The sequence below is a fragment of the Hylobates moloch genome, unplaced genomic scaffold, assembly GCF_009828535.3.
Source record: "Hylobates moloch isolate HMO894 unplaced genomic scaffold, HMol_V3 SCAFFOLD_15, whole genome shotgun sequence".
Lineage (NCBI taxonomy): Eukaryota > Metazoa > Chordata > Mammalia > Primates > Hylobatidae > Hylobates > Hylobates moloch.
Window position 1 is genome coordinate 56,247,417 of NW_026652290.1, and position 13,842 is coordinate 56,261,258.

Below are 13,842 nucleotides of genomic sequence, written 5' to 3' on the forward strand. Positions count from 1 at the left end.
TTGGGCCTTGGTGAAGGAGAAGAATGACAAACTTGAATAATTAATGTATCTGTACATTCATTGAACCAATATAAACACCCCTATACAGTGGGGTCAGCTCTAAGTACTGGGAATATAGTTATAAACAGAATATAATCTCTGCTCTAAAGGTATTTATACACTGGAGTTGCAGAGGACGGTGGGGGTACAATATACAAGTAGGCAAGTTTCTTTTGTAATTACAGTTGGTGACAAGTGCTCTGAAGAAAAATAAAGTGAGTGAGGACCTGGAGTATGATGCAGGCGGGGAAACATTCACAACAGACTGTAAGGGGAAAGAGTGGGAGTGGGACGGACATCAGGATGCCATATGCAGGGTTCTGCATGGGGGTGATAGTAGCCTGTACCGCAGTGGTAACAGTAGGAATGGTGAGAAGTGCCTGGAAACAGCTTGCTTGTGAAGAACTGATAGACTGATAGGACTTCCTGATAGATTTGATGCAAAGGGTTAAAAAGACAGGGATCAAGAATAAACTAATATTTGTTTTACCTGGGCAACTGAGTAAACTATGATGCCTCTTTCTGAGATAAGAAACCTTCGGCGAGGTGTGGTGGCTCATACCTGTAATCCCAGCACTTTGGGAGGCCGAGGCAGGTGGATCTCTTGAGGTCAGGAGTTCAAGACTAGCCTGGCCAACATGGTGAAACCCCATCTCTACTAAAAATACAAAAATTAGCCAGCGTGGTGGCCGGCGCCCGTAATCCCAGCTACTCAGGAGGCTGAGGCAGGCAGATGACTTGAACCTGAGAGGCGGAGATTGCAATGAGCCAAGATCACACCACTGCACTCCAGCCTGGGTGACAGAATGAGTGAGACACTGTCTCCAGAAAGAAAAAAAAAAGTAACCCTCAGGGAGAATGAATTTGAGGTTAAAAAAAAATTGAGAATTCACTTTTAGCCATGTTATGCTTGGGACACCTGTTAACCTATTAGACACACATGTAGAGATATTCTGTCAGGAGTTGGTTATGTGAATCTGGAACTTAGACAAATGTTTGAACCTGGAGATATAAAATTAGAAGTATCGGTGTAGTGGAAATAATACAGATATTTCCACCTAATGTAAGGAGGTTTGTGTTCTTTTTCAATGGAACTCTAGCCAGCCTCACAAAAGGAGTCAAGAACAGGAAAAGTAGAAAACTATCTTCATGGAATCTAGTTTTAATTGAGTATTTACTTTCATTTGTGGAGAAAAAGTGAGTGGAGCTGTCCTGGTTGTTCAGGAAAGATAACACTTATGTCGGGAAACAGCAAAAGTATTATTTGGAACATAAATTGCTATGCTAAATTGGCCCAGAACAAAATACAAAGCTGACATTACGATTGCCATCACCTGACCAAGGTGCATGTGACTGTATAAGGGGGTGATCAAATCCCCTAAGAGCCCAGCAGACAAAGGAGGCCTATTGCTCATTGCCATGGCTACAAAATCCTCTGGGTCTAAGGGAGGACCTGGGTTCTTCAGAATTGGTCCAGGAGTATGGCTTTGTCTTTATGTCTGTTAAATCTAGCCAGAAATAAAGCCCTGATATAAATGTAAAGTGTACCTGGCTGGGCACGGTGGCCCACACCTGCAATCCCAACACTTTGGGAGGCTGAGGCAGGTGGATCACTTGAGGTCAGGAGTTCAAGACCAGCTTGACCAATATAGTGAAACCCTGTCTCTGCTTTAAAAAATCCAAAAAAATTAGCTGGGCATGGTGGCATATACCTATAATCCCAGCTACTCAGAAGGTTGAGGCATAAGAATTGCTTGAACCTGCGTGGTAGAGGTTGCAGTGAGCTGCGATCGCACCACTGCTCTCCAACCTGGGTGACAGAGCTAGACTCCATCTCAAAAATAAGAGTAAAATAAAATAAAATAAAATAAAATGTAAAATGTACCAGTTAAGATCTCTAATGCTAAGACATTCTGAGGTAGGCAAAGGGAAGGAGTCAAGCACATCATAAATCATTGACACTAATTTAAAAATAAAAATAAGAAATAACTCCTGCAGATGTTAAACTGTACCTGAATACAAACATGAATAAAAAGGAAAATACATTGTTAAATGTGCTGGTATTATATTGTGTATATGTGTTTGTGTGTGTATAACCCAAGCCCAGGACACATTATGACACATGACATAATTGTATGTATACATATGTATGTGTATAACCCAGTCCCAGCACTCTTAACTACTTTATTTTCATATACATGCAAACAACTATGTCCTGTGTCATAATGCTAACTGTTTTTGAACTCTATATTATGAATTCAGCAGAGACTGGAACAGCGAATATGGAACGGTTGTTAGCACAATGTCTTAGTCTGTTCATGCTGTTATAACAAAATATCTTAGCCTGATAATTTATAAACAACATAAATTTATTGCTTACAATTCTGGAGGCTTGGAAGTCTAAGGTCAAGGCACGAGAAAATTTGGTATCTGGTGAGGGCTCACTGTTTGCTTTAAAGATGGCAACTTCCCGCTGCATCCATACATGGTAGAAGGGGGCAAACGAGCTCCCTCAAGCGCCTTTTACAAGGGTACTACTAATCCCATTCACGTGGGCAGAAGAGCCCTTATGACCTAATCACCTCCAAAAGAACCCACTTCTTAATACTATGCTTTGTGGATTCGGTTTCACCATAGCCATTTTGGGGGAACACAAGCAGCTGGGAGGCTGAGGCAGGAGAATCATTTGAACCATAGCAGGTGATTCCTCTGAATGACAACTAAGTCCATCGTTCACTTGGGCTCAATTTCACAATTTTCAAAAGAATGATAATAAGCATTGTCCATTAGACAGACAATGTTTAAGATCACCAATGTGAGGTAATAATTAAAGAATCAGCAATAAGACTGAAAGCACTAGATACCTTAAAAATATATAGCAAGAAATGAATTAATGCAGGAAGAAAAAGCTAAATACCGCATGTTCTCATTTTTAGTGGCTGCTGACCATTGGATACCCATGGCCATAAAACAGTTTTTCAACCCTTACCCGTCTCCCTCCCTCCGTGGCTAGTAGTCTTCATTCCATTGGTAACAACAGACACTGAGGACTTGGGTGATGGGATCATTTCTACTCCAAACCTCAGCATCATGCAATATACTCCAGTAACAAACCTGAATCTAAACTAAAAGTTGCTATATATTCAGCAAGTATATTTTTAAATAAAAATAGTAACAATGTATTGAGTGTCTATATGGGCCTGATATTCTTGCATGTTTTACACAATTTCATTTGGTTCTATGAGCATCATCTATGTCACCATCATCATTTTACAAATGAAAAAGCTGGGGCTCCAAGAGACTAAAGCAGCTTTGCTCAAGGTCAGTCAGCTTGTAATCCACAGATCTGGCAACACAAACACAGATCCATCAGACTCCATATTCATATTCTTTGCACATATGTATCAGTGATGATAAATTTTCCAATTACTTTTACATTTATTAATTTCGTTTTAAGACATTACATTGTATGGTCTTGAAAATGCTATTCCTAATGGACATTGCCCAGCATTAGTAACACCTCGTATTTGAAAAGTAATTTATTTTTTTCAAACAATTTCCATTTCCTCATTCAATTCTCACAATGTTGGGAAGGAGGTATTTTAATCCTCATTTTACAAAGGATGAAAGTTGAAACATAAAGATGTTAAGTTATTTGCATAAAGAAACTAAAAAGTGGCAGAGTTAGTTTTTTTTTATTTTATTTTATTTATGAGATGGTAGTCTTACTATGTTGCCCATATTGGCCTCAAACTCATCGGCTTAAGTGATCTTCCCACCTGAGCCTCCCAAGTAGTGGAGACTACAAGAGTGCACTGCCTAGCCAGGCTAGAACCAGAGTTTTTTGTTTTTGTTTTTGTGTGGGTTTTTTTTTTTTTTTTCAGACGGAGTCTCACTTTGTTGCCCAGGCTGGAGTGCAGTGGCGTGATCTCGGCTCACTATAAGCTCTGCCTCCCCAGCTCAAGTGATTCTCATGCCTCAGCCTTCCAAGTAGCTGGGACTACTGGCGTGCGCCACCACGCCTGGCTAATTTTTTGTATTTTTAGTAGAGACAGGTTTTGCCATTTTGGTGAGGCTGGTCTTGAACTCCTGGCCTCAAATGATCTGCCCACCTTGGTCTCCCAAAGTGCTGGGATTCCAGGCATGAGCCACCATGCCGGCCTTAGAACCAGGTTTTAAAATGGAGTCATCCTCCTCCAGGTCCAATGCTCTTTTTGATACACAGGTGGAAGTTGGCTTGAGATTGTGGGGTTGCTAAACAAAAGGTTGAGGAAAAAAGGCAAAATTTCCAAAAAGGCTTTTAAATGACCCCAAAAAGATACTCACCCTCTTTCCACTACTCATACATCACAATAACCAACATTAAGTTTACTGTGTAACTCTCTCATTCTTTTAAAAGAGCTAATACAAACATACGCATTTATATTCTTTTTAAATTTTCATTGTTCTAAAACACTAGAGATGCTACTTGCAATTAGATTTCCTTTCATCATTCCAGGTAAATCACAAGGATCTAATTAATTTTAAAGATACGAAAGAATTTACATATGGACATGATTAAGACCACAACCATAAGTCAATTCAACAACGATTTCTGGAGCACCTACTATGTGTCAGGCACTGTTTTGGCATGCTGGGGAAACAGCAACAAACAAAACAGACAAAATCCTCGCCCTCAGGCTTTGTTTCCCAGCCACCCCACTTTTATCATTAACAGTTTTTGCCTATGTGTTTGCCAATGCAACCTGTATTTCATTATTTTGATAGCTGTGTAACGTTCTACAGTATGGGTATATAAGAACTTATTCAGCCATTTATTTATTGGTTAACATTTCATTTAGGTTTTATTATTTTTGCAACCAATGTTGCAATAAACACCCATATTACATATATATTATATGTATAGCTTATTATTTCTTAAAAAAAAAAAAGCAGTCTAACTTGGGTTAAACAAAAACTGCCAAGCAAACGCATCCCTACCCATTTGTTCTCACTAGCCAGGTGTGCTCCCTGGTTCTGGTACTATCCACCTGGGTGGTGCTGAAGCAGGTGCTCTCTCTGCTCTGGGAAGCCATTCTCAGTACAGTCCTCACCCCGAGTCTCCCCTCGCTTCCAAAAGTCAGCTGTCAACCGACCTCTGCCGCGAAAACTGTCTAATCACGCTTAATATGCGAATCTAAACTCTGCGGTGTCGCATAGGGCGCCCTGCCAATAATCCTTTGACCCATCCCACCTCTTGGCCATTTTGCCACCAGAATGCCTTAGGCTCATGTCAGTTGCCTTTTACAGGGTTAACAGATCACCCTTCAAAATCTGTGTAAATATATGTGATTCATTACATATATTTATGTATGTGTCATTTTTGAGACGAGCATATGTATAATGGAAACGTACACCCACAAGAAGATGTAGCTCCTTGAATATGGTTATTTTCTTTCTCTTGCATCCATTCCTAATTCAGTGTGGCTCCATCACGTGGAATTGCGCCTTTCCTCGGCCATTTCCCCTAAGCTTTGGAAAGACTCATATTTCCTGAAATTTAAATCACCGGCTAGCGGTTTCCTGTCCCCCCCTTCCCGCCTCCCTTTCCCCCCACCCTCAGCCTCCTCCCGCCTGGCTGGCGCCGTATCCGCCAGCAGCAGTGTCCACCTCACGTAGTTGGCCGAGGCGGTATCCAGATTCTGGGGGTCTCGCTCCTTGGCATAGTGGTCGCTTAACTCCAGCGCCTTCCCAGTGCCTCCCAAGCCTCTCCTCCTCCTGCCCGGGGCTGTTCTAGGAGGAGCCTAAATGTCTGCTTCCCCAGCTGAAGGGGATTGTGGTGCGTAAACAGGATTAACTCCCCCGCCCCCAGCTGCGCGGATGTGCGCGGCGGCCTGCGGGCCAGAGCGAGCCTTCGGGTGCGCGGAGGGCGCCGCACTGGAGCGGGGGATGGGGAAGCGCGAGGCCTTGGAGCCGTTTCTTGGGCCCACTTCCTCGCCGAGTGGGGAGGGGGGCCACAGCCTAAGGAGCTGCTCCTCAAAAGCCCGGGCGGACGGCGGCGACAGCGCGGGTTCCTAGCGGCAGCCTCAGCTCCACCACCTCCCTCACCCTCCCCGCGCTTCCTCTCCGCCCCTCGCGCTCCAGCCACTCGGCCGCAGCACGCGCTGTCCTCCGCCCCCCGGAGCCGCCGCGCCAGACCCTCGCCCAGACATGGGGGACCTGCCGGGCCTCGTGCGCCTCTCCATCGCGCTGCGCATCCAGCCCAATGACGGCCCGGTCTTTTACAAGGTGGACGGGCAGCGCTTCGGCCAGAACCGCACCATCAAGCTGCTCACCGGCTCCTCCTACAAGGTTGAGGTGAAGATTAAGCCCAGCACGCTGCAGGTCGAGTGAGTGCGGGGCGCCTGGTGGCAGCAGGGTCCCCCATGGGGTACAGGCAGAGGACTGAGGCCCCCAGGACAGCCCGAGCCTCCCAGGGGCCTCTGGCCTCGCGCCGCTCCCAGCGGGCCCGGGGGTTGGAGGAAGAGGTCACTCCCTGTCCGCCTTCGTCCCCTTCCTTCCCTTTGGCTTGTATTCCTCCATTCTCGCTTCCCTCCACCCATCGCAGTGACCTCAGTGGGTACTTTAAAATCAGTGACAAGAAGCCAGGGTTTTTGCTTGTCTGTTTCTTATAAATTTCTCCTGCCTTCTGTCCAGCCTTGGGTGCGAAACCGCAGGCGGTCGGGGTGGAGCAGATGGGAGAGGTCCGCAGGGTTCACACACCGCAATCCCAGCCCTCCTGCGCGCGGTCCAGACGGCCCACCGGGTCTGCCCGCAAGGCTGAAGAAGGGAGAAAGGAGGAATGAGGTGGAAAGGCAGGGGAGGGGTGGTTACTGGGGCTCCCTGAGGGATGCTCCCCGCTCCCTTCGCCATTCCGTGTCTGGGACCCTGGGATGGAGCAGCAGACACTAGTAAGAGAATGGCCGCCCCTTCTCTGGCCTAGTTTCACGGTTTTCCATGCCGTATGCTTTTCTTTTTCTCCTGAGTTGTCTGTTCAGGCTGCTGATGGTGCCTGGGATTAGCAACATTCTCACAGCAAGAGGATGTTTTTTGGTTTATCCATGGCAGGGACGATTTCTTCCCAGCGACCGCTGGATGATGCACCCAGTAGACCTCTGGCGGGAAAGTTGTGTGGGAGCATGCAGTAGCCTACCGGGAAGAACTGCGGGTGGAGCTCTTTACCTCTCGCTTCTACCTAAGCTTCTACCTACCAAAGTCTAGTCTGCAGAGAGAAAATAAACCAGCATTTATTGTATCTACTACATGGTGGGCATTATTGCGGGGGTGGAAGGACTTTGAATTCATCAGATACTACTTATAGCTTACGTTTTAATTCAATAAACTTGTATTAGTTTTCCAAGGTGCAAGGACCTAAAACCAAATTTGGATGGTTTCTGGTACTCCTGGTTCATCTATTTGTCAGCATCCCCCACAGCTCCATGCATCCTTTATTCTCACATTTCCCAGTGTTCTGTGCACCTGGATATAATCCAGGCTTTTCCTTTCCTTTCTTTCCTGCCAACCTTATCCCCGGAGTTATCTGTTAATATATTCCTTTTTTTTTTTTTAGAGTATTCCTCTAGTGTTCAAACTAATCTAAAAGTTAATTTGTTAGGAATAAAACTATTTTTTCTGGTTACATTTTAATGCTATCAAGGATTTCTCAACTCTAACCCTGTGGTTCTCAAACCTGAGTATACATCAGAATCACCTGGAGGGCTTGTTAAAACACAGATGCTGGAGCTGTCCCTAGAGTTTCTAGTTTAGTCTATGGTAGGGCCTAAGAATTTGTTTTCTAAGGTCTGCAGGTGATGCTGATACTGCTGGTCCAGGGAGTTGGTTTTGAGAACCATTATCCTAACACAAAAGAATGATGCCAGTGAGATGATGGTGTAGAAGGCTTGAGGTACTCCACATCATAGGACCCCTGATTGTTGCAACAGGAGAAAAAAAATAATAGAGGACGAGATCAGTATTCTCAATCCTACCTGCATGTTAAGATCACCTAGATAACCTTAAAATAAACGTACCAGTGTCCAAACTACATCCCAGGCCAACTGAATCCTAACGTCTGGGGCTGGGGATAGGTAGGTTTTTAATCCATAAATAGGAGAAGCACTGCCTCCTGAACTTGCAGAACTTTCTCCCACACCACAGTGCCCCCCTTAGCGAAACCCTGTAAGTTTCCTGCCTAGAGTTTTGGTCCAAAACAGGACAGGGTGCCTAGGCTAATTTCAACCGTATGTGGTCAACTCAAGTCTATTGCAGGAATATTTCCATTGGCGGTGTTCTTGTCCCACTGGAACTGAAGTCTAAAGAGCCTGATGGGGACAGAGTTGTTTATACGGGTACATATGACACAGAAGGTGTGACCCCAACCAAGAGTGGAGAACGGCAACCCATCCAGATCACCATGCCGGTAAGGCCTGCTTGGGGGTATAGGAGTATGGTGCCATGGAAAATGGAAACCACAGAAAAGAAAACAATCACTAGCTCTCTCTAAGAAAAGGTGTGTTGGGAGCCAATTACTGTGGAAATTGAGTTGTGGATTTCCTTCAAGTATCTGCTGGAGAGAGAACTACTTAATTAATGCTCTTTTGCATGACAGACGACCCCGTAGATGCTGAAAAGACACCATAAGTAGAAGCAGATGGTTCTGGAAGAAACAGTACCTATATTGCCATTTTCCCAGTTTAGTCTGCATCAGAACTGGTTTAGATAATTGGCCGTGAAAAGTTTCTGATTCCAAGTAGGCCACAATTTTCTGGTTAAGAGAAAGCTGATTTGAATGACACTTTGCTACTTAAAGCTAAATGGAGGAGCCAAAAAACGTGTCATGGGAAATAATACACCTCTTATATATAATAGCCTATAATACACCTATTATATATAATATACACCTATTATATATACGCCTATATAATATATAATATATATACACCTATATTATATATAATATACCTATTATATATGATATCTGGTAATCCTATCAGATATCATATATAATAAAATGATATACTCTGGTAATATGGCCCCAAGTAAGAAAAAACAAATTGGTAGAAAGGATAGAGTCAAGACATAGATTTAACTGTATGTGCAAACCTAATAAATAGGTGATGAAGCAAGCTTGCTAAAGCACAGGAAAAGGAAAGTTCACCTAAACTGCTGCTTGCAAACTGGTCAGCCTTTTCCCTCTGCAAGAACAACCTTCAACTGTCTGCCCTCTAGCTTTATAGGAAGTATCACAGGGGTTTTCAAATGTCAGTATGCAGGAGAATCTCCTTGGGAGTTTGTTTAAAATTCCAGTCCTAGGTTCCCTCTCCAGTGATCTTAGCTCAGTAGAGCTAGGGTGGGGACAGAGAAACTCTTAGCAAGCATACCAGATCCTGAAGAGGATGGTGTGGGAATGCACTTTGAGAAATGCCTATCTAACCTTTAGAACCTTAAAGTGTTCCCAGTCCCCAATATACTTTTAAAAACCACAACAGTCACATAAGGAAATAATCTAGCAGTTCATCCCTTTGTCTCCGATGTTTGAACTATTTTTAGAAAGTGCCCTGTTGTTCTATCAACCTTCAACAGGGAAAAATACAAAAATGAGGGAAATGTATAATTCCCGCAAGAGAGAAGTGTTAACATGTCAATAAATGTTCTTAGAAAGTTGTTTCTATGTCTTTGAATATATATGTGTGAGTCTGGGCAACATAGTGGGACCCTATCTCTAAAAAAATTTTTTTAATTAACTGGGTGTGGTGATACCACATCTGTAATGCCAGCAACTTGGGAGGCTGAGGCAGGAGGATCACTTGAATCCAGGAGGTTGAGGCTGCAGTGAGCTATGATCACACCACTGCACTCCAGCCTGGGTGACAAGAGTAAGACCCTGTCACTAAATATATATATTTGAGTATCATTCCATATATGTACTTTTTTTCTACTTGTATACATCTTTCAATGTCAAATATATGCCCATATATATATGGAATGTCATTTTAAAGTCTGGGTATTGTATTTTATGAATGTATCAAATTATCCTCAGCCACTTATTGCTGATTATTTCTGGTTTTTGGTATTATAAAGAAAACCACATTACAAATCACTGAGCACTGTACAATTGTCTAATGTTTTCTTGATTCCTAGAAGAAATGTGCATGTTAAGGCATTTTATAAGACTGCCTCACTGACCTCCAGAAAAGCTAGGCAATTTACACTCCTATCATCTGTATTTTAGTATCCATTTCTCTCTGCACTAGGTATAGTTTGTCATGTTTACATATTTTTAATCTGATTGAAATACTTCAATTTTTACTTACTGTTAATTTGAAATCCTGACGTTCATTTACTATTTGTATTTCCTTCATGGATTATATGTTCATAGTTTTCACCCATTTTTCTGCTTAAGTGTATCTTATTGATTTTTTGAAAAATCTTTATAAATTTAAAATCGTCATTTTTATCAGATCTTGAGTGTTCATTTAATATTTGCATTTTTACTTTGTTTACGATATAAACTATAAATTTTGTAGTCAAACATGTTAGCCTTTTCCTTTATTATTTTGCAGTTAAGATCCAGTTTAGAAAGTCTTCCTTGACTCCCAGATTAATTAATTATATATAGACATACACACAGTGGCATTTGTGTATTTTCATGTGAACTCTTATGGTCTCATTTGTTAAATTTTAGATGAATTACAGATTTAGATATTATTTCAGTTCATACTTTTATATTGGAAAATATTTGCCCACAATATCCTAATACAATTATTTAAATCTATACTTCTCCAAAGGTCAGTTTCATAGAAATTTCTTATATTGCAAAAATTTGATCTCCTCCTATACTCCCTAATCTATTCCATTGATCTATTGTTATGCCAATACTGCATTGTTTTAAATACACTGTTTTCATAATATGTATTCATATACTTTGTAACTGACCACCTTACTGAACTTGCTTACTAAAATTTTTCAGCTAATCATCTTGGGTTTTTCATATAGATGGTCAGAATCTGAATATAATTGTCTCTTTTTTTTTTCCTGGTTGTATTGCATTGTCTAATGTTTCTAGAATAATGTTGACTGCTACTAGCAGTCAATTACAGCTAGTAGCAGTAGTTGGAGATAATTTATCTTATTTGATATATTTGATGAATTACATAAAGTAATACACTTCCAAATACTAAACCTTATTTCTTACAATAAGCCCTACTTAAACATGTGTTATTAATATGTTGCTAAATTCTATAGGTTCTTTTATTTAGAATTTTTAGATTTTTAAAATTTGCTTGCTTTATCAGCAAATATTTGAGGATTTCCTGTATATCAGGGACACGGGGAAGAGTGGTGAACAAAATAGATAATCCGGGTTTCATAAAACTTCTGATCTCAAGGGTGGAAACATACTTTATACATGATTATCAATAATCTAAATAATTGCTAATATGAAAAGTATAGCAAAAAAGTAATGCTGTTAGAGTATATACCAAGGGTCTTATCCTAGTCCGAGATTTGCGGGATGGTTTTCTTGAGGAAAAAATGAAGGATGAATAAGAGTTGGGGAAAGAAAGAGCATTTGAGAAACAAGTAGTTGCAAAAGTCAAGAGCTGGAGACAGCATATGTGTTCTAATGGATGAGAAGCCCAACATGGCGGGCATAGAGTGAGGCAAAGACGGTACAAGATAAAGCCAGAGAGGTAAGTAGGGATTAGATGATATAGAACCTTTTTGCCACTGGATTTATCCTAATGACTATAGGAATTCAATGAAGTTTTTGAAATCAACTTTGAGATATAATTAACATAAAATGCACCAACTTTACAGTTACGTAGGTTTTGACAAGTAGTTGCTACTATGTAATCACCACCCCAATAAAGATACAGAACACTTCTGTTACCCTGAAAATTATTTGCAGTTAATTCCTCCCAACCTAACCTATCCTGAGCTCGCCATCTCAATATGTTAGTTTTAACTATTTAAGAATTTCATGTAAACAGAACAGTGCTGTTTGACTTCTTTCACTTAGTATAATGTTGAGATTCACCTATGTTGCACATATCAGTAGTTGGTTCATTTTATTGCTGGGTAGTACATTACGTTGTGTGGATATACCATAATTTCTCTCTTTACCAATAAATGGACATCTGGGTTATTTTCAGCTTTTGCTATTATGAGTAAAGCTGCTGTGAACATTTGAGCATAAGTCTCAGTGTGAACACATTTTCATTTCTCTTGAGTAAATACCTAAGAGGACAATTGCTAAATCACATGGTAAGTATGTGTTTATCTATGTAAGAAATATCCAGACTGTTGTACCATTTTGTATATCCACTAGCAGTGTATGAGAATTCTAGTTGCTTTACATACTCAATGTATGTCTTTTTAATTTGGAAATGCCAAAGGCATAGAAGACCCAAAACACTCTTGTTTGATCTATATTGTAGTCCTTAAAACAGGTAGCATAAATCTTCCAGCTTTGTTTATTCAAAGTTATTTTGTTTATTCTAGGTCCTTTGTGTTTTATATAGATTTTAGAATGAGCTTGTCAGTTCCTCCAAAAATTGGGATATAGAGTTTCCATTAAATCTATAGGTCAACTTAAAGATATTTGACATCTTTAATATAGAGTTTTCTATACCATGAACATGAAATATCACTTAGGTCATCTTTAATTTTCTCCACAATATATTACAGTATTTCCTCTACAGACTTTATACATATTTTGTTAAATTTATTATTTCATATTTTTTAAATTCTATAAATGGAATCTTTGCTGATATATGGAAATAACATCGATTTTTTGTATATTGGTGTTGAATCCTGAGACTTAGCTAATCTCACTAATCTCACTAATCCTAATAGCTGTTTTTGGAGGATCCCTAGGATTTTCTAAATATGCTATCATGTCATCTGTAAATAGTTTCTCTTTTCTTTCCAATCTGTATTCCTTTTATTTATGGCCTAATTGCAGTGGCTAGGACCTTCGCAGTATGCTGCTAAATAGAAATGGTGAGAGTGGACATTCTTGTCCCTCAGTCTAAGGGAGAAAGCATTCTGTTTTTTAATACAAAATATAGTAGCTGTAAGGTTCTTTACTGTAAATCTTTTTATCAGGTTAAGGAAGTTCTATTCCTGGTTTACTGAGTGTTTTTTATCATGAACGTATTATAACATGTTTTCAAATAGTTTTTCTGTATCTTTTGAAATGATCATAAGGTATTTTATTCTGTTTATGGTAGATTACATTGCTTTTTCAATGTTAAAATAACCTGGAATTCCCAGGTAAAATAACACTGGTCATGGTTTATTCTCGGTATGTATAACTGGATTTGATTCATTAATATTTTGTTAAGGATTTTTGACATCTGTGTTCTGAGGGGATATTGGTCCATGGTTTTCTTTTCTTATAATGTCTTTGTCTAGTTTTGGGTATCAGAGTAATGGGGCTACATAAAATGATTTGGAAAGTGTTCATTTATTTTCTGGAAGAGTTTATATGGAAATGATATTTTTCTTAATGTCAGAATTCACCAATGAAGGCATAGATTATACTTTATTTGAAGATTTTTTATTACAAATTCAATTTCCTTAATAGATATTGGGCTATTCAGGTTTTATTTCCTGAGTTTTTGTAATTTATCTGTGAAGTCATTTATTTCAATTAAATTGTCAACTTCATTGCCATAAAGTTGTTTATAATCTCCACCATTCTTCAATGTCTTAGAATCTCTAATAATGTCTACTCTTTGATCCTTTTTCTTTTTTTTTTTTTTTTTTCCGGAGATGGAGTCT

At 40.3% G+C, this 13,842-nt stretch overlaps 1 protein-coding gene across 3 annotated transcripts in view; it reads left to right on the plus strand.

The window, feature by feature from the left end:
- Positions 1-5,678: 5,678 nt before the first annotated feature.
- The window catches only part of CNRIP1 (cannabinoid receptor interacting protein 1), a 34,508-nt gene continuing 26,344 nt past the window's right edge, over positions 5,679-13,842 (plus strand). The window contains exons 1-3 of one of the 3 annotated variants that reach the window (XM_032177643.2): positions 5,679-5,857; positions 6,163-6,407; positions 8,326-8,476. In XM_032177643.2, the coding sequence (XP_032033534.1) occupies positions 6,229-6,407; positions 8,326-8,476 (330 nt within the window). In that variant the 5' untranslated portion in view covers positions 5,679-5,857; positions 6,163-6,228. Of the gene's footprint in view, positions 6,408-8,325; positions 8,477-13,842 lie in introns of all 3 variants that reach the window. The other 2 variants (XM_032177644.2, XM_032177645.2) reach the window with 2 other exon arrangements.